At 48.7% G+C, this 21,226-nt stretch overlaps 1 protein-coding gene, 1 long non-coding RNA gene and 1 pseudogene across 2 annotated transcripts; 2 read left to right on the top strand and 1 right to left on the bottom strand.

Moving 5' to 3' along the window:
- Positions 1-137: 137 nt before the first annotated feature.
- LOC114779537 (uncharacterized) lies at positions 138-819 on the top strand. The gene is made up of 3 exons (XR_003746785.1): positions 138-227; positions 362-423; positions 755-819. It is a non-coding gene; the product is annotated as an uncharacterized LOC114779537 (long non-coding RNA).
- A 65-nt stretch (positions 820-884) lies between these two features.
- LOC114779561 (synaptotagmin-1-like) lies at positions 885-3,416 on the top strand (annotated as a pseudogene).
- Positions 3,417-12,125: 8,709 nt separating this feature from the next.
- LOC114779519 (teashirt homolog 3-like) lies at positions 12,126-20,191 on the bottom strand. Its single transcript, XM_028967388.1, is given in 3 exon segments — positions 12,126-12,344; positions 12,346-15,031; positions 20,052-20,191. Coding segments are annotated over 3 exon segments (2,838 nt in total). The 5' UTR covers positions 20,092-20,191; the 3' UTR covers positions 12,126-12,232.
- Between the last annotated feature and the right edge of the window lie 1,035 nt (positions 20,192-21,226).

The raw sequence follows: 21,226 nt of genomic DNA, 5'->3' as shown, positions 1-21,226 counted from the left end.
CTCGTCGCCGTTATTCAGATTTGTGTAAATAAAGTCAGAAATCAATAAGTGCTGAGTGCTCAGTTCTAAAAATATTCTCAAGGTTAAACGCTCGGATTTCAGCTGCAGTGAAAGTGATCTGTGTCTTTACATGGTCCTGGGCGGCATGGTGGTCAGGCTTGTCATCTTCAGCCCACCAGTAAACTCGGCAAGACAGGGAGAACCTGATGAAAAAGTTTATTAAACAGGTACTGAAGATGAAGATGCTCTTCACAAACCAGATGTGTAGGATGTATTCTAATCGTGAGAATCATCAGGTGATGAATATGGCAGATATGAATTTAAATTTTTAATTATGATCATGTGTGTGTGTGTGTTTCAGTTTGCTCTCTTCATCATGTCTGTCTGCAGATGTTTTATTTTCCTTCTTCTCCTGACTGGCAAGTGAGTGAAACACACACACACACACACACACACACACACACACACACACGTGAATGACTGTACTGTATAGACATGCTGTCTTGTGTATATGGTGTGTATTCTGTGTGTGTCTTGTGTGTATGTGTCTTGTGTGTGTGTGTGTGTGTGTCTTGTGTGTGTGTGTGTGTGTGTGTGTGTGTCTTGTGTGTGTGTGTGTGTATTTGTGTCTTGTGTGTGTATGTGTCTTGTGTGTGTGTGTGTGTGTGTGTCTTGTGTGTGTGTGTGTGTGTATTTGTGTCTTGTGTGTGTATGTGTATGTGTGTGTGTGTGTGTGTGTGTGTGTGTGTGTTAGTTTGTGTGGAGAGGTGCTGGGAGCGTCGTTACCCACCACCGTGAGCGGGAGGACAGGAGGACCCAGCGGACGCCTCCCGACTGCAGCACCCACTCAGAACAGAAGACTGGACCTGCTGAGGAACAAGTTCATGAATGAGTTTCAACACACACACTGTACGAACACGCACACACACACACACACACACAAGAATACAGATGTATCAGCTTTATTGGGAGTGATCAGGAATTGTGTGTGTAAGATATCAGTGTGTGTTTGATGTTCATCCAGCCTTTACATGTGTCACTTTACACGTGTGTGTGTGTGTGTGTGTGTGTGTTTGTGCAGTGCCTTCCTGGGCTGTTGTCGCTCTGGTGTTGGTGTTGCTTCTGCTGTTGTGCAGCTGCTGGTTCTGTTGCTGCCAGAAGACCATCTTCAAGAAGAAGAAGGAGAAGAAAGGAAAGGAGAAGGATGGAAAAAATGACTTCAGCATGAAGGATGTCAGTGATGATGGGAGTGCACAGGTGTGTGTGTGTGTGTGTGCACATAAATACGCCAATCAGTCATAACATAATGGACCCGCCGTCAAATATTGATTAGTTCCACCCATTTGCCAGTGAAACTGCCCTGACTGTTTGAGGTATGGTCTCCAGCAACCTCTGAAGGTATCTGCTGTGGCATCCTGTAAGTTCTGTTGTGAGCTGGTGCCTCCATGAACCTACAGTGCTCCAGTTTCTCCAACACTGCCGACCACAAACATCCAATACGATGTTTATGTCCTTGTCCCTGTCCTCACACTTGACCATTACCTCAGCCCCAACAGTGCAGCTCTGACGCAGTAAAGGAAGAGGCGGAGCCTAAGGAGGAAATGACGCTGGGCAAACTACAGTTCTCGCTGGACTACAACTTCACTGATGCATCTGTGAGTCACTGTTTTAAAATGACCCATCAGCCCCTTCACTCACAAGAAACATCCATCCAACCATCTTTCCATGATGAACATGCTCCTCCTTCTCAGCTGGTGGTGGGGATCCTCCAGCCTCCGACCTCCCGGCCATGGACATGAACGGAACCTCTGACCCGTACGTCAAGCTCTACCTCCTACCAGAGAAGAAGAAGAAGTTTGAAACCAAAATCCACCGGAAAACCCTGAACCCCACCTTCAACGAGAGCTTCGTCTTCAAGGTGAGGAAAGGATTCACATTCCGAGTCGTTTGAAGTGTAGGTAGATTGTAATCTGAGAATCAGTTCATGGTTCTAGTTTACAGATGATGAAATTTGAATTATCGTTATGATGTTTAACTTGTGAATATTGTCCAGAAATGTCCTGTTGATGCGTGAACTTGTCTCCAGGTGCCTTACACGGAGCTGGGCGGTAAGACGCTGGTCATGACCGTCTACGACTTCGACCGCTTCTCCAAACACGACGCCATCGGCGACGCCCGCGTCCAGATGAGCAGAGTGGACTTCAGCCAGGTGACGGAGGAGTGGAGATACCTGCAGAAGGCGGAGAAGGAGGAGGTCAGACGCTTTTCTGCTGAAGGAGCAAAACAGGGGCACTGCAGCACTTACCCATAATGCATTTTAATACGGTTCGTTTGAAGTTCAGCTGCTGTCACCTGTTCAAGGTCAAAGGTTTGGCTGAATGTGTCCTCTTTGCAGCATGAGAAGCTGGGTGACGTCTGTTTGTCCCTGCGCTACGTCCCCACTGCTGGGAAGCTCACCATCGTCATTCTGGAGGCCAAAAACCTGAAGAAGATGGATGTGGGCGGCCTGTCTGGTGAGTTGGAGGGAAGGAACATGAATGTGGAATAGAAATACATAAATAAACAGAAGCTCAGCTTGGAGAAGCTTTTCTGAGGGACCTGTTGTAACCTGAAATGCTGAGCTGCGGTTCTGTGAATTTCTGCCTTGTTCCATGTGGTCTAGATCCGTATGTGAAGATTCATTTGGTGCAGAACGGGAAGAGGCAGAAGAAGAAGAAGACAACAGTGAAGAAGAACACCCTGAACCCATATTACAACGAGTCCTTCAGCTTTGAGGTCCCATCTGAACACATCGAGGTGAGGCCTCCACCTTTAACCTTTACCCTGCTAACGTGGTCACTGCACTGACTGTGGTCTCCTGTCTGTCCACAGAAGGTGCAGGTGGTCGTGACCGTCCTGGACTACGATAAGATTGGGAAGAATGACGCCATTGGAAAGCTGTTCCTGGGGCTGAACAGCACGGGCACAGAGCAGCGCCACTGGGCAGACATGCTGGCCAATCCAAGAAGGCCCATCGCCCAGTGGCACGCTCTCAAACCCGAGGACGACGTGGACGCAGTCATCTCCAAGAAATGAGCGTGTGTGTCTGTATGTGTGTTCCACATGGTCAACCAAGTTCTGAACTTTTCATTATAGTACCATCATGACCACTTCGCACCATAACGAAGGTGAAGACGTGCTACAGGGAGGATCGTACTACTGAGCAAAATGTTAATGTGGAGCAGTTTCACATCAGAACCACTTGAAATTAATAACAACCCATATTCACCCTTATTAAAAATATCAGCTCCAGACTGGAACCCGTCAGAACCTCCATCAGACCAACACAACCAACCAAGGCAGATCATTAACTGGTCAGCAATGCCGTGTAAATGTATAAATATTTCAAAAAATGTAAATTTATCAGCTTTTGTGAATATCACTTTGCAGTGGCGCTCTGTTGCATGAATATTACCCATTTGAATTATAAACCATTTCATTATATTGAGTGTATTTTAAAGCGTAAAGTAAAGCTGCAACCAGTAGGGGGCGCAACCAGTCTAACATCAGCAGCTACTCCTGACCAGAGAAGAATAATATCATAATAATAATCCCAGCATGATGGATCTCAGCTTTTACTGCTCAGAGCTGTCAGTATTCATGTGTACAATAGAGCAAAATAAGATCTTGTTCTCCAGGAGAAGTTCAGATGTTTCCAAGTTTAGGCCAGATGTAGCTCAGATGTTTCCAAGTTTAAGCCAGGTGTAGTTCAGATGTTTCCAAGTTTAGGCCAGATGTAGCTCAGATGTTTCCAAGTTTAAGTCAGGTGTAGCTCAGATGTTTCCAAGTTTAAGCCAGGTGTAGCTCAGATGTTTCCAAGTTTAAGCCAGGTGTAGTTCAGATGTTTCCAAGTTTAGGCCAGATATAGCTCAGATGTTTCCAAGTTTAAGCCAGGTGTAGTTCAGATGTTTCCAAGTTTAGGCCAGATATAGCTCAGATGTTTCCAAGTTTAAGCCAGGTGTAGTTCAGATGTTTCCAAGTTTAGGCCAGATGTAGTTCAGATGTTTCCAAGTTTAGGCCAGGTGTAGTTCAGATGTTTCCAAGTGTAGGTCAGGTGTAGCTCAGATGTTTCCAAGTTTAAGCCAGGTGTAGATCAGATGTTTCCAAGTTTAGGCCAGATGTAGTTCAGATGTTTCCAAGTTTAGGCCAGATGTAGCTCAGATGTTTCCAAGTTTAAGCCAGGTGTAGTTCAGATGTTTCCAAGTTTAAGCCAGGTGTAGATCAGATGTTTCCAAGTTTAGGCCAGATGTAGTTCAGATGTTTCCAAGTTTAGGCCAGATGTAGCTCAGATGTTTCCAAGTTTAAGCCAGGTGTAGTTCAGATGTTTCCAAGTGTAGGTCAGGTGTAGCTCAGATGTTTCCAAGTGTAGGTCAGGTGTAGCTCAGATGTTTCCAAGTGAAGGTCAGGAGTAGTTGAGATGTTTCAATTGATGTTGAACCTCAGTGTGGGATTTTCTATTCTTTACAATCACTTTCTGCTTTGTGTTTTATTATTGTGTAATCTTACTGTGTCTACATGACAAATGTATTTACTTTAAGATGTGTGTGTGTGTGTGTGTGTGTGTGTGTGTGTCACAGTCCCCCTGCTCAGAGGGACGATGGTAGTAAGTGGGGTTTGAACTCTTCTGGTTTAGAGGTGGCTGTCTGATGTAATAGAACTGTCATGGTCATGAGAAGGTGGTTATTGACACGCTCCTGACGTTCATCACTGTAACTTCATGTGTGAAGTTGGACCAGAGTCCACGTTTACCAGCCGCTTTCAACAGAAGACCAAGACGTGAAATGAAGATGACGCTGCAGTTATACTTTCATGCTCCGTATAAACATCTCGCCTGGTGTGTTGCTTGTGAGACTTTATTTGTGCACAGAAGATAGATGTGGGGGTTTGTGACGGTTGCACGTGTGTGGATGGACTTTACCAGCGTGAAGGATGTTGGTGGAGAAGTGGAGATCTGGTCGTCTACACAACTACACAACTTACTTATCAACTTAAAGTCAACATGTGCAAATCATTGAATAGTAAATATTGTAAACAAGTGTTTACTCACCACAACAGACGTCAGATTCTGAAACAACTTTGTGGGGCGGTGCCGTACCACATGTTACAAGATCACAATGATTGTGGGGTCGCTTCCTATATCAACACCTGGCCTGATCCATCAGCACCACCAGTCGTGCCGTTCTGTTTCTGGTTATTACAACTCTGGTATCTTTATATAACCGATAAGATCTCAGCATATGAAGTAAAAAGCGTGCTGGACTTGATGAAGGAGGACACCAGAGGACGGTAAACACCGGGTGTCCTGGTCTGCAGGGGATACGCCGCATGGCCGCAGTGTTCTGAGGAGACAGGAGGAGAGTCTGCATGTACATCATCTTCTCTCATCCCGCCACCCATCAGCCCCGGCTGATACCCAGATCAGCTCTGAGGGCCACGGCCAGACTTCACCAACCTTCACCAACCTTCACCAAACCACTTTACATCTTTATTGTCCTTAGTGGACACAGTTTCATTATAAGTCCAGGAATTACCCTTCAGTGATGTTCCTCTGTCGGTTCCTCTGACTTTTCCATCAGAGCAACACTGATCCTGCTCAGACGGTACAACCTCACTATATCTACACACACACACACACACACACACACACACACACTTTCATATAGTCATACACTTACACAAGCACACACACACACACACACACACTTTCATATAGTCATACACTTACACAAGCACACACACACACACACACACTTTCATATAGTCATACACTTACACAAGCACACACACACACACACACACTTTCATATAGTCATACACTTACACAAGCACACACACACACACACACTTTCATATAGTCATACACTTACACACACACACACACACACACACACGCATGCCAATCAAACTGCCAGTCATATTTTATTGCTTTTACTGTTTGCTTTAAAAGAACGAACTGAGGAGCTTCACCAGAACATTAAAACTCCTCCTCCAAGCTGGACCTGGATCAGCACCAGCAGCGCCCACATCTCTCCAGCCCTGGGCAGGCGCGCTCTTCCCTCGGTTTCCACGGTGACGTGCCGCTGATGGACAGGCGGCTTGAAGACTCCATTGAGACGCCACCTGCTAGCCGTCAATCACGGCGGCGGCAGCAGGGCTAGTGACAGGGCTGTCAGCCACGCCTGTTTCCTCCACCTGCAGATCTCCATCTGCGGGAGACGTGGAGCGGCGTTTCCCGGGTTACATGTGTTGAGGGACGGCAGGAACGTGACTGTCCCTCCCACATCGGCTCGTACAGATGATGAGTGTATGTAGGGGGACACAGTGGCCATTAGCAGGCTTCGAGCGGCTGATCATGTGACAATGTGACGCTCCTGCTGCTGTCTGGCGTGACGACTGATTGATTTGAATTGGGGCGGAGCTACTGATCCTGGTCGTCCCGCCCTCCTCCCTTCAACATTCTCCCCCCTCTCCCACCTGGCAGCTACGCCCTGCAGCTGACTGGATGATCAAAGTCCTGTCACATCAGTCAATATCCCGCTGTCACGGCAACACCATAACCCGACATGTGATTGATGAGAGACAGAGGTGCAGGGCGGGGCCAGACAGGAGCTTTTAAATCAGCACACACACACACACTTTCATATAGTCATACACACAGGCATGTGAACACACACACACACACACTTTCACATAGTCATACACACTGGCATGTAAACACACACACACACACACACATACACACTTTCATATAGTCTTAGATACTGGCATGTAAACATACACACACACACACTTTCATATAGTCATACACACAGTCATGTACACACACACATGCACACACACACACACACACAATACGTGACACCCAGCTGTCTGGCAGGAAGCCATGCTGTCAGTCACTCAGATAAATGGTGGATGCTGCCTGCCAGGCTTTCACAAGTTTAAAGTGTTTAAACTGTTAACACAGACGCCTTACACACTAACCCCCAACACCTCAACACAAGCGATCTGTACATTAACCCCAACACCACAACACAGACGATCTGCACATTAACCCCAACACCTCAACATAGGCATTCTTTACATTAACCCCAACACCTCAACACAGACGCCTTACACACTAACCCCTAACACCTCAACACAAGCGATCTGTACATTAACCCCAACACCACAACACAGACAATCTGTACATTAACCCCAACACCTCAACACAGACGCCTTACACACTAACCCCCAACACCTCAACACAAGCGATCTGTACATTAACCCCAACACCTCAACACAGGTGATGTGCACATTGACCCCAACACCTAAACACAGGCGCCTTACACATTAAATCCCAACACCTCAACACAGATGATCTGCACATTAACCCTCAACACCTCCACACAGGTGCCTTACACATTAACCCCCAACAACTCCACACAGGCGATCTGCACATTGACCCCAACACCTCAACACAGGTGCCTTACACATTAACCCCCAACACCTCAACACAGGAGCCTTACACATTAACTCCAACACCTCAACACAGGCACCTTGCACATTAACCCCAAACACCTCAACACAGGCGCCTTACACATTAACCCCCAACACCTCAACACAGGTGATGTGCACATTGACCCCCAACACCTCCACACAGGTGCCTTACACATTAACCCCCAACAACTCCACACAGGCGCCTTGCACATTGACCCCAACACCTCAACACAGGCGACTTACACATTAACCCCCAACACCTCAACACAGGTGCCTTGCACATTAAACCCCAACACCTCAACAGAGGCGCCTTACACATGAACTCCAACACCTCAACACAGGCACCTTTCACATTAACACCCAACAATTCAACACAGGCGCTCTGCACATTGACCCCAACACCTCAACACAGGCGATCTGCACATTGACCCCAACACTTCAACACAGGCGATCTGCACATTGACCCCAACACTTCAACACAGGTGCCTTACACATTAACTCCAACACCTCAACACAGATGATCTGCACATTAACTCCAACACCTAAACACAGGCTCCTTACACATTAACTCCAACACCTCAACACAGGCGCTCTGCACATTAACCACAACACCTCAACACAGGCGATCTGCACATTGACCCCAACACTTCAACACAGGTGCCTTACACATTAACTCCAACACTTCAACACAGGCGCCTTATACATTAAACCCCAACATCACTTCACAAAAAAAGGGCAGTGGTGGCCTAGCGGTTAAGGAAGCGGCCCCATAATCAGAAGTTTGCCGGTTTGATTCCCGATCCACCAAGGTGCCACTGAGGTGCCACTGAGCAAAGCACCGTCCCCACACACTGCTCACTCAGGGTGATGGTTAAATGCAGAGGACAAATTTCACTGTGTGCACTGTGTGTTGTGCTGCTGTGAATCACAAGTGACAATCACTTCACAAGAAAAAAATGGGATCATCTTAAGGGGGACGACAAACAAATCCATGCCCACTACCAACATGCAGGTCATCAACGCTTTAATTCCAGCGTTGGCTGGAATTAGTGAGTTAGTGAATGTGACCCTCCAACTATGTTGTTTTTTTTTATTTTTTTATATAAAATATTGTTGAGCAGCCATATTGAGTTTCTTCTCAGCTGGTTTTTAAATGCGTATGTAGAGGAGATCGTGGCAGCTGTAACGTGAGAGGCCCACAGCTCCGCCCCCTCACCTCCGTCAGTTTCATCACCCGGAGACGGGGTCTGCAGCTGAGTTTGACGGTCGGATGGCGGGAGCCACACTCCGGTCTCACACCTTGCTGCCGAGCTGTCAGGGATGTCACCACCTCCACCAAACCCCCAATGCACCATTTTATCTGAGGAGCATGTCAGCCTGCCACGACTCTGAGATGCGGTGTTTTGACAAGGTCCCACACCTGAACGCCGCTCCCGTCAGGGTGGGGGCTTCTCTGAAAAATCAGTAAATATAACAGAGCAGCTTCTCACACAGGGAGAACCAAAGCAGCAGCATTTTTCTGATTTTTCCAGAAGATTCCTGGTGGATGCTCAGAACCAGGAAACGTCTGTTCTCTATTCCTGTCCTTTATTCTGCTTTATTCCATGGCCACCTGCTGACATGATGAGGGCTTGTAGATAAATACATCACACACACACAAACACACACAGTGTTCTTCCTTGTCAGGCATTTGGCCGCTGCAGTGACATCGGTGTCACCCTTCCACACACCAGAACAGTCCATGACCTCTGACCTACTCATGAAAATGTATTTGGCCATTTTTACATTGTGCTGACTAATCTTCATACATCTAATTTACTGAATAAATTCTGTCCCGTCAGGTCTGATGTGAACGCAAATGTCACTTTGGGTTCAAATCTGACCACAATTATCCTGATAGCAACTGTAATCTCAGCATTTTACATTTAAATGTACTGCCCTTATCCAGAGCGTCTTACAACCAGTAGTTACAGGGACAGTCCCCCCTGGAGACACTGCTCAGGGACACAGTGGTAGTAAATGTACGAGTGAAACGTGTTTTAATGTCTCATTTCTCCACTGACTTGCACCAAGATGGCGGACATGTTGAAATGGCTCCCGCGTGACGGTGACGCTGAGTGAGGGAACAGGACAGGCGTCTGGACTGGCAGACAGATGTCCGTTCCGAGGTTTTCATCCGTCCAACCGCAGCCCCCGCTCTCCGGGAATAAAGGGGACACAAAGTGGCAGTTTGGCAGCTCCAACCAGGAGTGTCACTCCACATCGCGTCCCCTGCCAGCCGAGGACGAGCCGTTTCACAGAGGAGGTCACGGGAACGATCCGCCCGGCCCAACCGCCACCTACACGTGTGCGGCCCACGATGGACGTTTGATGACAGAACGTCCCGGAGACTTTCTGACACAACAGGAGGGGACGTCTCATCACGTCGTCCGAACACAACGTCAAAAACGCAGGCGGCCTGTCAGAGCGCCGCGGCGGTGGGCGAGAAGCTGACGTCCTGACAGCTCCAAATCTTACAGATTTTTCAGAAAAGAGTCTGGTGTGTGATGTGGTGTCCACGTCCTTCACGGCAGATCATCTTCACGTCTGACAAAAGCGCCGAGTCCGGCTTCCATCCCCACACAAGCGCGGCGTCCAGGGTGGAATACATCACAGCTCTCTCCATTTAATAACCCATCAGGTCCTGGACCAGGACTGATGGTGGTGACAGCAGGCCGCGGTTAAACCTAATTACAGCCGCCTCCACCCTCCATCACTCGCCCGCAGCGCCGGCCCGGGGTCGGAGGTCAGAACAGAGCAGGGCGTGGCCCACCCCGTCGTCAGCCGGACGAGGCCTAATGGATTGACACACCGCTTCTGACGTGCTAGTTGAGCATGTAGCTCAGAGTAATCGGCCGTGTCATCGTGCGTTAAATTAACGATATGGAACGAGTGTCTTTAGCAAATCTGTCACATATCAGAGCAAAACGTTGGTGACAGTTTTCTGGAGACGTGGCAGCCGACTGCAGCTCGCCGGCCAGCTGCTGGAGACGCTGCCAGTTCGCGCTTTTCTCCGCCCAGAAGGGACTTTAATAAGAATTACAGATTTAATATTACTTGGTATCAAAATTTAAATGATGTATTTTTTATTGATATGCAGTTAATTGAATTTCGATTTGATGGGTGGAGCAGCGTTGGTCTCATGTCTGCAGACCTCCCCTTTATTGATTTGATTGGCGTGTCTGTTCAGCCTGGTGTGATCACGCTGGCGCTCATCAGTCTGTCAAGCGCGGTTCCCGTTTCATTAGTCAGAGGCCGTCCTCACCGCGGCCGCTCTGATCACACCGACAGCCCGAGCAACTCGTCCGAAAAGACACGACAATTACACTCGTCTTAACCGCACAGGGAGAGAGAGAAGGCTGAAATGGCCTCTTTATACCACGTTTATACCGCATTTATACCGCGTTACACAATACATTCATTACACTCGTCTTAACCGCACAGGGAGAGAGAGAAGGCTGAAATGGCCTCTTTATACCACGTTTATACCGCATTTATACCACGTTTATACCGCGTTACACAATACATTCATTACACTCGTCTTAACCGCACAGGGAGAGAGAGAGAAGGCTGAAATGGCCTCTTTATACCACGTTTATACCGCATTTATACCGCGTTACACAATACATTCATTACACTCGTCTTAACCGCACAGGGAGAGAGAGAGAAGGCTGAAATGGCCTCTTTATACCGCGTTTATACCGCATTTATACCACGTTTATACCGCGTTACACAATACATTCATTACACTCGTCTTAACCGCACAGGGAGAGAGAGAGAAGGCTGAAATGGCCTCTTTATACCGCGTTTATACCGCATTTATACCGCGTTACACAATACATTCATTACACTCGTCTTAACCGCACAGGGAGAGAGAGAAGGCTGAAATGGCCTCTTTATACCACGTTTATACCGCATTTATACCACGTTTATACCGTGTTATGTGATACATTCAGTAAAGAGCAGCAGCAGCAGCAGCGCTGAACGTGTTAATGAACCTGATGGGATGCGTGAACTCACCCATAATAACAGGATGGACCAGAACCGGGGACGCGGGTCAGTAAATACACACTTTGTTTTTACTGATTCATGCCTGTTAGTGAGTATAACTTGAGTATAATTATATTTAGAATATTTCACTGTAGATGAATATGAAGAAACAAGTTGATTACTTGATATTAATGATGATGTCATGGTGTTTTATGGGTGTATTTTCAGAATTTAAACAGATAAAAACTGAACTGGGTTCCTGGAGGACATAATAAAGGTTTGGGGTAATGTCCAGTCGGTTGGGTTATGATTATTACGATACTGTACAAAGGCAGAAATAAGATCTCTGACGAGTTGCAACTTCCTTCCACAACGACATTTTATTCAGTTTCATCAAATTCACCGCTGTTCATGTTGAACATTCGCTTCAGAAGGAAGTTTAACCTGCAGCAGGAAGATCAGTAAACTGATAGCACCAGAACGTCATTTCCATCGACGGCTTGCCTCACAATTCATCTCATGATCCTCACAATCGTCTCACAGACCTGGTTCTAAATACAGAGGAACTTCATCATCTCGGCTTCTGAAAAGGTGAAAGTCCTTTTATAGTAATATTTAACATGGCCTGCAGAAATACTTCAGAACATCTAAAAATGCAGCAATGTCTTTTTACAACGTGTCTTCTATGTCATGCCCACGTCTCCATCTCACACAGATATAATGTGCACTCCTCTGGGCTTGTTCCATGAACCTTGCTGAGGTGGAGTTTGAGTGCATGCTGGCTGGTGATGGTCTGGCTGGGTGCCTTTCTTATCTGCTGGCAGGGAATGGAGGCGGGGAAGTGCTTTATTGATCCTCATAGCTGACTTTCTGAGTTTATCTGCTGAAAGCTTGGGAAAGTCCTTCATCCTGAAGCCCAGGTGTGACTCCAGGTGATAGACATGTGCTGAGGGACTTCGTACCTGTGAAGAGCACTGACTACAGAAGAACACTGGCTGGCCCACATCGAGGTTCCTCAGGAACTTTGTGCGTCCTGACCGCCTCAGCTGGTACTTTACATTGGCCAGCCAATGGCTGATGGTTGCCATGGAGAGCCCAGTAAGGTTTGATATCTGAGTCCGTTCTTTGGGGCTCAGGTCTGTTGAGACGTACTTCCCATCGGCGGTCCGTCGGAGACTGGCGGTGAAACAGGCCTGGAGGATGAGGAGATGAATAGGGTTCCAGTTGGACTGGTGGCCTTTGTGCTTCTGTGAAGTAAAGTCCTCCTCCTCAGTTTCATCGGCTATAGAAGCACGCTCAGAAGTGCTTTGCTTTAGCCAGCTGCCACGCTTGGAGACTTTAGAGAGAACATTTGGCTCTGTGAGGTTTCGCAACATGTCGGAGATATCTGCTAGGGCGTTCTCCTGGTAGGGGCTGCTTGGCATGAATGGTGCATCTGCGAGAGTCTCTGGGCTTTTAGGAACAGTGGAGGAACATGGCATAGAGGTTGGCTGTGAGGCTGGAATCCTGGTGGAGGATGCAGGTGTCTTGCTCTGTCCTTTGGACAGGTCTATTGGCTGGTCTTTGCTGAGGTCATTAACCCCCCCATTGGCAGATTCCATTTTTTTGTCCGTTTCAGGAGGAACGGCCTTCAAGAGAACCTTTTTGGCCATGCTGTTGCTCATTTTGAAGAGCATGTCCATGGGATTTGTCACTGAAAGCGCAGGTTTAGTGGCTCCACCCAGATGCAGGTTCATTACTGTCTGGAGAGCACTTATGGGATCTACAGTGGGTTGATGGTCTGGAGCCAAAGTGTTGGTGGTGACGACACTGTTAATATTCAAAGCAGAAATGTGGGATTTTGACGGGTCTGTGCTTAGTTTGTTTGTCTCTTCATTTTCCTCATAAACGCTTGGGTCACGTGTGGTTGAAGCACAAACCTTTGGCGCTTTAGATGAGTCCGACTCAGAAGACTCATTTCTGCAAGCTAAAGATACAGTCATGTCCCATTCCCCTGGCTTTCTCACCTTCTTGCCTTCAACTCCTTTTCCCATCACCTGCTTCAGCATGGCGTCTTTGTCTGGAGAGACTGAGCTGTTGTTGAGGGAGAACCTCTCTTTATGGTGCGATTTGCACGTTGTAGGAACGGTGTTGCTAGTGGCAGGTGGAGGTTGTGTCATGTTGCTTGGTAACTGATATGCGGCATGTATACTTGGATATCCTCCCCAGCTAGGAGACCCATTCTGGGCTTTGTGGATCGCGGAGGTGACAGTGTCCTCCAGAGATTTCAAAATGTCTAATCCACCCCTGGGGCTCTCTTTCAGGTCCTCCTCAGAAAGATAGTCACGTTTGTCAGCATCTAACAACTGTTTATTGTCTTTAGGACACACATCTTCACGCTTCGTTCTGCTAGGAGAGGAACAGGGATGAAGAGGAGTTTCAGCTGAGGAAGGAGAGGAGAAGGACGATGGGGCCAATGGCACTGACTGGACCTTCTCATCCTTGGAGTTCTTCCTTGGAGACAGCGGGGTCTCAACTCTTTTTAGACCACCCTTGTTGATGTTAATGAAGTGGCCTGTTAACATCATATGGGTGGTCAGGTCCTGCAGGGAATTATGTGAACTTCCACACTCCATACATTTCAAGACTTGCGACTTGCGAGTCTCAAACTGCCACGTGTAGCTGGTCCCATTCGGATGACCCAAGCGGTGTTTGATCTTCTCACTGCAATCTGCTTCTTTGTGAGGCTTTTCCACCGCACATTGTGAACTGAAGATGTTCAGCTCCATGGGGAGCCTTTGTCCAGAAGAGCCCATCATTTTGGCAGCAATTGTTGTCATGGGCTCTTTCAAGGGGACCTTCTGGTAGTGCTTGGTTTTAATCATATGCACACTGAGGTCCTGCAGAGACTCAAAGGAGTGTCCACAGTACATGCACTTCAGCACCTTCTGGGCGTCCTCTTTGCCCTCCATTTCCATCAAGGAGCGCTTGCGTGGCTTGGACCAGCCCTTGGCACCGGCGCCGTTCTTGGCGTGGTTGTCATCGCGGTAGTGCCCCGTCTCGTTCATGTGGACGGTCAGCTCTACCAAGGTCTCGTACGCAGAGCTGCAGCCTTTACAGCGGAACCTGCTGGCGCCGGAGAAGATGGAGCCGTACAGCTTGGCGCTCTGGCGGCACAGCTGCACCGTGCTGAGGAGGTCGGGGTCTGTGGCTGGAGGACGCCTGTTCGGCGAGACCTGCTGAAGCGTCTTGGTCATGGCGGACTGATGCCAGTCGAAGCTCCGGGCCGCGGCTGGTGGGCCGAGGTTCAGAGAAGACCAGCAGGAGCCGGGCAGGAAACTGCTGTAAACGGCCTTCATCTGCTCCAAGCTTCCTGGGTCCTCCCTCGGTCCACCCTCACCATCCGGCCCTGTTACTGGAGGCTGTCCTGCTGGCGTTGGGACAGTCTTTGATGAAGCCGTGTGAATTTTGGCCGCTGTCGTCTCCTTGTCCTCTTCCGGGACGTATGCTGGAAAACAGAGGGGGACATTAAAAGAGCGTAAACGTGAGAAGAATATCTGTGGAGGTAACAGACATTTTCATATTTCTGATCCGATTTAAATGAGATATATTAAACATGACTGACGTTCACAGCACGTTGTCTTCAGCCATCGCTGGTGTAAGAACCGTACAGAAAACCGTACAGATGCCGGCGTGGTACGGACCATGACAAGAGACGTGAATAATGAGGGCACACACACACACACACACACACACACACACACACACACAGCAGAGGTTAAAAGAAAAGGCAGAAGGCGGCCACACATAAGTGGCCTGTCACTTCGTGTCCCCGCGAACAGCCTCAGACAGGTGACACGCGTGTAGGTGTCCTGCTGGGCACCTCGTCTGACGTCTCCGCCAGATGCCCACTTACTCGGAGTGGCCGCCCGACGGCCGTCCCTGAGGACAGACGCTCCCTGACAGCTCCGCCCCCCGTCCCCGCCCTGCATGTCCCCAGCAGTCCGTGTCAGAAAGTGTGCGGCAGAAAAGGTCACGCTGGACATTTCAGACACGTGTCAGAGGTCAACACGTCTGCGCGGACGGGGGCAGTTCGGCACGCCATGCAGGGTCGTGACAGGCCTCTTTACCTCCAATTTAAAGAATAATCGTCTCTCTGAGCGGGGGACAGTGTCGGGGCCCGACGGACCCCCTCTAAATCGAGGTTGTCACCGGGGATCCATTACCGCTCAGTCTGGCCTGATCGTCCCCGACAGCCCCGATCAGAGGCCGTCACTCACAGCCGGAGACGCCACCCAGGTGTAAATAAGAGGACATAATCACGTCCCCGACGAAGACAACGTGTCAGGAAGGATAAAGAGGAGCCAGACGGTGGAATCAGCTCCGTCTTTTATTTGACTGTAGCTGGTCTTGTGTCTTATTACGTTTTAGAATCTGGATTCGTCTACAATTCAGTGGCAGAGGTTTGAAATGGTTTAAAGAAAGAAAAATGAAAACTGGGAGCCAGTTTGGTTGTTCTGGATCCTGGAGATCATTCCAATTCACTTTTAAAAATACAGATATTCACGATGCGGATTACCGCCTGTAGTCAGATTTTAAAAACCGAACAGAAGATGTGCTGATGTGAATGATACGAGGTTCATATACGAGGTTCCTGCAGATTATTAGATGAGAAGCTTCACAACACTGGATCTCAGCGGGTAAATCATCTTCTGAACATTTCCCTCAGGCTGTCTGCTGAAGACCAGGAGATACTTGGTGCAGCAATTTCTTTCCTTTCATCCAGCCCAAGTCGGTTTTATCTGATTTAAAATCTGTGCGATGGTGAAACAGGTTTCTACACCTTCATCTCCAGCAGTGGATTATGGGAATGATTGCAAATAAAGAGGCTGTTGATGATGATGAAGATATCGTCTGCCAGGTTATCTGTCTTCTTCGTGCTCTTCTGCTCCGGTTCCGTCCCCTTTCTGTCACCGTGTCTCACTGGCACGCCTGACTGGCAGCCGTTTTAAAAACCTCGAATCAAACATCTGCCCTGATTACCGAGCAACAAGCAAGTTCCAGAGATGGAACCATAACGCTCCCGAGCGGCGAGGGGTGGAGAGACGTTGTGTCTGTCCTGACCTGCGGTAACCTGTGGTGTGTGTGTTTGTATGTGTGTGTGTGTGTGTGTGTGTGAGTGTTGAGTGTGTGTGTGTGTGTGTGAGTTTGTGCGTGTTTGTATGTTGGTGTGTGTGAGTGTGTGTGTGTTTGTATGTTGGTGTGTGTGAGTGTGTGTGTGTTTGTATGTTGGTGTGTGTGTGAGTGTGTGTGTGTTTGTATGTTGGTGTGTGTGTGTGTGTGTGAGTGTGTGTGTGTTTGTATGTTGTTGTGTGTGTGTGTTGTATGTGTTGGTGTGAGTGTGTGTGTGTGTGTGTGAGTGTGTTTGTATGTTGGTGTGTGTGAGTGTGTGTGTTTGTATGTTGTTGTGTGTGAGTGTGTGTGTGTGTGAGTGTGTTTGTATGTTGGTGTGTGTGAGTGTGTGTGTGTTTGTATGTTGGTGTGTGTGAGTGTGTGTGTGTGTGTGTGTGTATCAGGTTACCGCTCTTCCCGCCGTGTCTGAATTATAACCCGCGTGATAAATGGTTTTCAGATCCCGGCGTCCATCATTAATCTCCGCCCCCTCCGCCAGCAGCAACATCCATCAAAGCGCGCCTGGTGGAGAAGGCAGGAAGCGGCGGGTTCATTTACCGGCCATCTGGGGCGGAGCTAATATACATCAGGGGCTGATACACACACACACAAACACACACGTATACACAGACACACATACACACCATACACACACACACAAACACACACGTATACACACACACACCTACACACCATACGCAAACATACACACATACACACGTATACACAGACACACATACACACCATACACACACACAAACACACAGACACACACACACACACACCTACACATCATACACAAACATACACACACACACAAACACACACGTATACACACACACACATACACACCATACAAACACACACACACATACACATCATACGCAAACATACACACACACGTATACACATACACACCATACACACACACACACACACACACACAAACACACACGTATACACACACACACATACACACCATACAAACACACACACACATACACATCATACGCAAACATACACACACACGTATACACAGACACACATACACACCATACACACACACACAAACACACACGTATACACAGACACACATACACACCATACAAACACACACACACATACACATCATACGCAAACATACACACACACGTATACACATACACACCATACACACACACACACACACACCTACACATCATACACAAACATACACACACACACAAAACACACATATATGTATACACACATATACACACACAAACACAAAACACACACACACCACACACACACACACACACACACACACACATATACCGGCGGGGGCAGTGGTGGCCTAGCGGTTAATCAGAAGGTTGCCGGTTCGAATCCTGATCTGCCAAGGTGCCACTGAGCAAAGCACCGTCCCCACACACTGCTCCCCGGGCGCCTGTCATGGTGCCCACTGCTCACTCAGGGTGATGGTTAAATGCAGAGGACGAATTTCAGTGTGTGCACCGTGTGCTGTGCTGCTGTGTATCACATGTGACAATCACTACACTTTTTTTTTTCTTTACATGCACACATACACGTTTACACATACACACACAAACATGCAAACACGCAAACACACACAGCCCCTCAGCATGGCTGCTCCTGTCTTCCACCTGTCATTCATTTATCTTCCCTCCCTTCATTCCCAGCAGCTCTGATGTTCTCAGGTCTGGTCTCTCCTGCTCTCTGGGGGATGTTGGTGTGGGACGGGACGCATCACAGTGTCACCAGTGGAGATGGGACTCTGTGAAAAGGACGTCTACTGAAAAGGAAACGGAGTGTTCGGCACGATTCGTCCCCTACACACGTCTCCAGATTACCAGAACCCTGAAGCAGCAGAACGTCCCACAGACCCGAGGAGGAACAGCCGGGGCGAGGGACACACAGCACGGGCGAGCGAGGGGGGGACGGAATCGTCTCCTTTTGGTTTGATTACATTGGTGGATCGCAGCCTGTCACCCGTAATCAGTCAAACTGTCACGAAGCCATCAGCTTCACGGCTAATTAGACGGCACTAATGAAGCTGGCGAGGACAACGTCCACTCTTTACCCCGCGCGAGAAGAGGGACAGCTGCCCGCACGCATCAACGTGCTTTTAAAAGTCCCCCTTCCAGAACGTTCCACCCATTACAGTTAAAACGTCAGCAACATCTCGGCGTTCTCACACACACGGCGTGTTTAACGCTCCGATCGGCGGTTAGCGGCGGGGTAGCGGAGGGGTACGGTGGCCCTGCTGACGGCCTCATTCATCAGGCAGCCAGAAGAGGCTGCTGGTCCAGATGCTTCACTTGACTTTCATTCCACGTCCACCCAGGTTTCCACCGCGGACCCCTGCGTGTCCCGGGACCCCAGCGTGGACGTCCGTACGAGGGACGTGGAAATTACAGTCAAATAAAAGCTCATCGTTCCATGTTTTTACATTTACATTTACAGCATTTACCAGACGCCCTTATAAAGAGCGACTTACAATCAGTAGTTACAGGGACAGTCCCCCCCTGGAGACACTCAGGGTTAAGTGTCTTGCTCAGGGACATGATGGTAGTAAGTGGGATTTGAACCTGGGTCTTCTGGTTCATAGGCGAGTGTGTTAACCACTGGGCTACTACCACCCTTATCGGAGAACAAGAACAAGAACCAAAAGTGCCACAAATCAGATAAAAACTTTTTTAGTGTAAAATTACAGAATTATAAAAACTACTCTGTCCCTGGACAAACCCACAGGCTGGAAGGTAGGATCAGGAGGAAGAGGTTGGAAGGAGAAGCTGGAAGGAGAATTCAGGAGGAAGAGGCTGGAAGGAGAATTCAGGAGGAAGAGGCTGGAAGGAGAAGCTGGAAGGAGAATTCAGGAGGAAGAGGCTGGAAGGAGAAGCTGGAAGGAGAATTCAGGAGGAAGAGGCTGGAAGGAGAGGATGGAAGGAGAATGAGGAGGAAGAGGCTGGAAGGAGAAGTTGGAAGGAGAATTCAGGAGGAAGAGGCTGGAAGGAGAAGTTGGAAGGAGAAGTTGGGAAGGAGAATGAGGAGGAAGAGGCTGGAAGGAGAAGTTGGAAGGAGAATGAGGAGGAAGAGGCTGGAAGGAGAAGTTGGAAGGAGAATTCAGGAGGAAGAGGCTGGAAGGAGAAGTTGGAAGGAGAATGAGGAGGAAGAGGCTGGAAGGAGAAGTTGGAAGGAGAATTCAGGAGGAAGAGGCTGGAAGGAGAAGTTGGAAGGAGAATTCAGGAGGAAGAGGTTGGAAGGAGAAGTTGGAAGGAGAATGAGGAGGAAGAGGCTGGAAGGAGAAGTTGGAAGGAGAATTCAGGAAGAAGAGGCTGGAAGGAGAATCAGACCTGCTGCGCGTCGCGGTGCCTGCTGCTTCCTGCGCGTCATGCTGCTGGCGTCCCTGTCGCCGTCGCCTCGTCTCTGGTTACATCTGACCGGAAGCCCGCAGGGACATGGAGACACGTGGAGAAACGTGGAGAAACGTCTCTCTGATATCCAGTCCGGTAGTGGAGTCGCGGAACGGTCACGACGAGCGGCGGGGAAGCGTCCTACTGTCTCATCGGCCCGCCCACCTCAGCACATGACCCCGCCCACTGCCGCCCAAAGCCCACCTCCAACGGGGCGGGACAGACCACGCCTCCTTAATAGAGCGTAAACATGAAAACGCAGCGAACGAGAAAAAAAGAGAATATTAGCGACGCAATTTGGTTATAAAATGACAGAAGGAAACTTATTAACACAACAGACTTATGGGGCGGTGGTTCGAATCCCGATCCGCCGAGGTGGCACCGAGCAAAGCACCGCCCCCACACGCTGCTCCCCGGGCGCCTGTCATGGTGCCCACTGCTCACTCAGGGTGATGGGTTAAATGCAGAGGACACATTTCACTGTGTGCACCGTTTACTGTGCTGCTGTGAATCACAATGACAATCACTTCACTTTATTATATTATTATGATATGAAAAAAGTAATCATGAAAATCTGAGATCAACGTTTAAGATTTAATTTACATTTCCAGCATTTACCAGACGCCCTTATCCAGAGCGACTTACAGTCAGTAGTTACAGGGACAGTCCCCCCCTGGAGACACTCAGGGTTAAGTGTCCTGCTCAGGGACATGGTAGTAAGTGGGGTTTGAACCTGGGTCTTCTGGTTCACAGGCGAGTGTGTTACCCCACTAGTATACACCCCAGTATACACATTTATTATACACATGTATAATACACATTTCTTTTATTTTATATTGAGTACTGTGTACTGTATCTCTGTATTGTGACGTCACCGTGTTGCATGGAGGCAGGATGGTGACACCCTCGCCAGCTCCCTCACCAGCCCAGATGATGGGCAGCTGTGGGCCGCCTCTCTCCTCTGGACTCGAACGTGACAGACAGGTGGCTGCCGGCTGGGGACAGCTGACATGTCGGACAGAGGAAGCAGGTAAACACTGGAGAAACAGGCCAGTTAACCACAGATCCATCATCTCACGCTCATCTCACCATCTACAGGATCACAGTGTGGAGAA

This window comes from Denticeps clupeoides, unplaced genomic scaffold, assembly GCF_900700375.1.
Source record: "Denticeps clupeoides unplaced genomic scaffold, fDenClu1.1, whole genome shotgun sequence".
In the NCBI taxonomy this organism is placed as follows: domain Eukaryota; kingdom Metazoa; phylum Chordata; class Actinopteri; order Clupeiformes; family Denticipitidae; genus Denticeps; species Denticeps clupeoides.
Note: the sequence above shows the minus strand (reverse complement) of the source record. Positions and strands in the feature narration are given on the sequence as shown.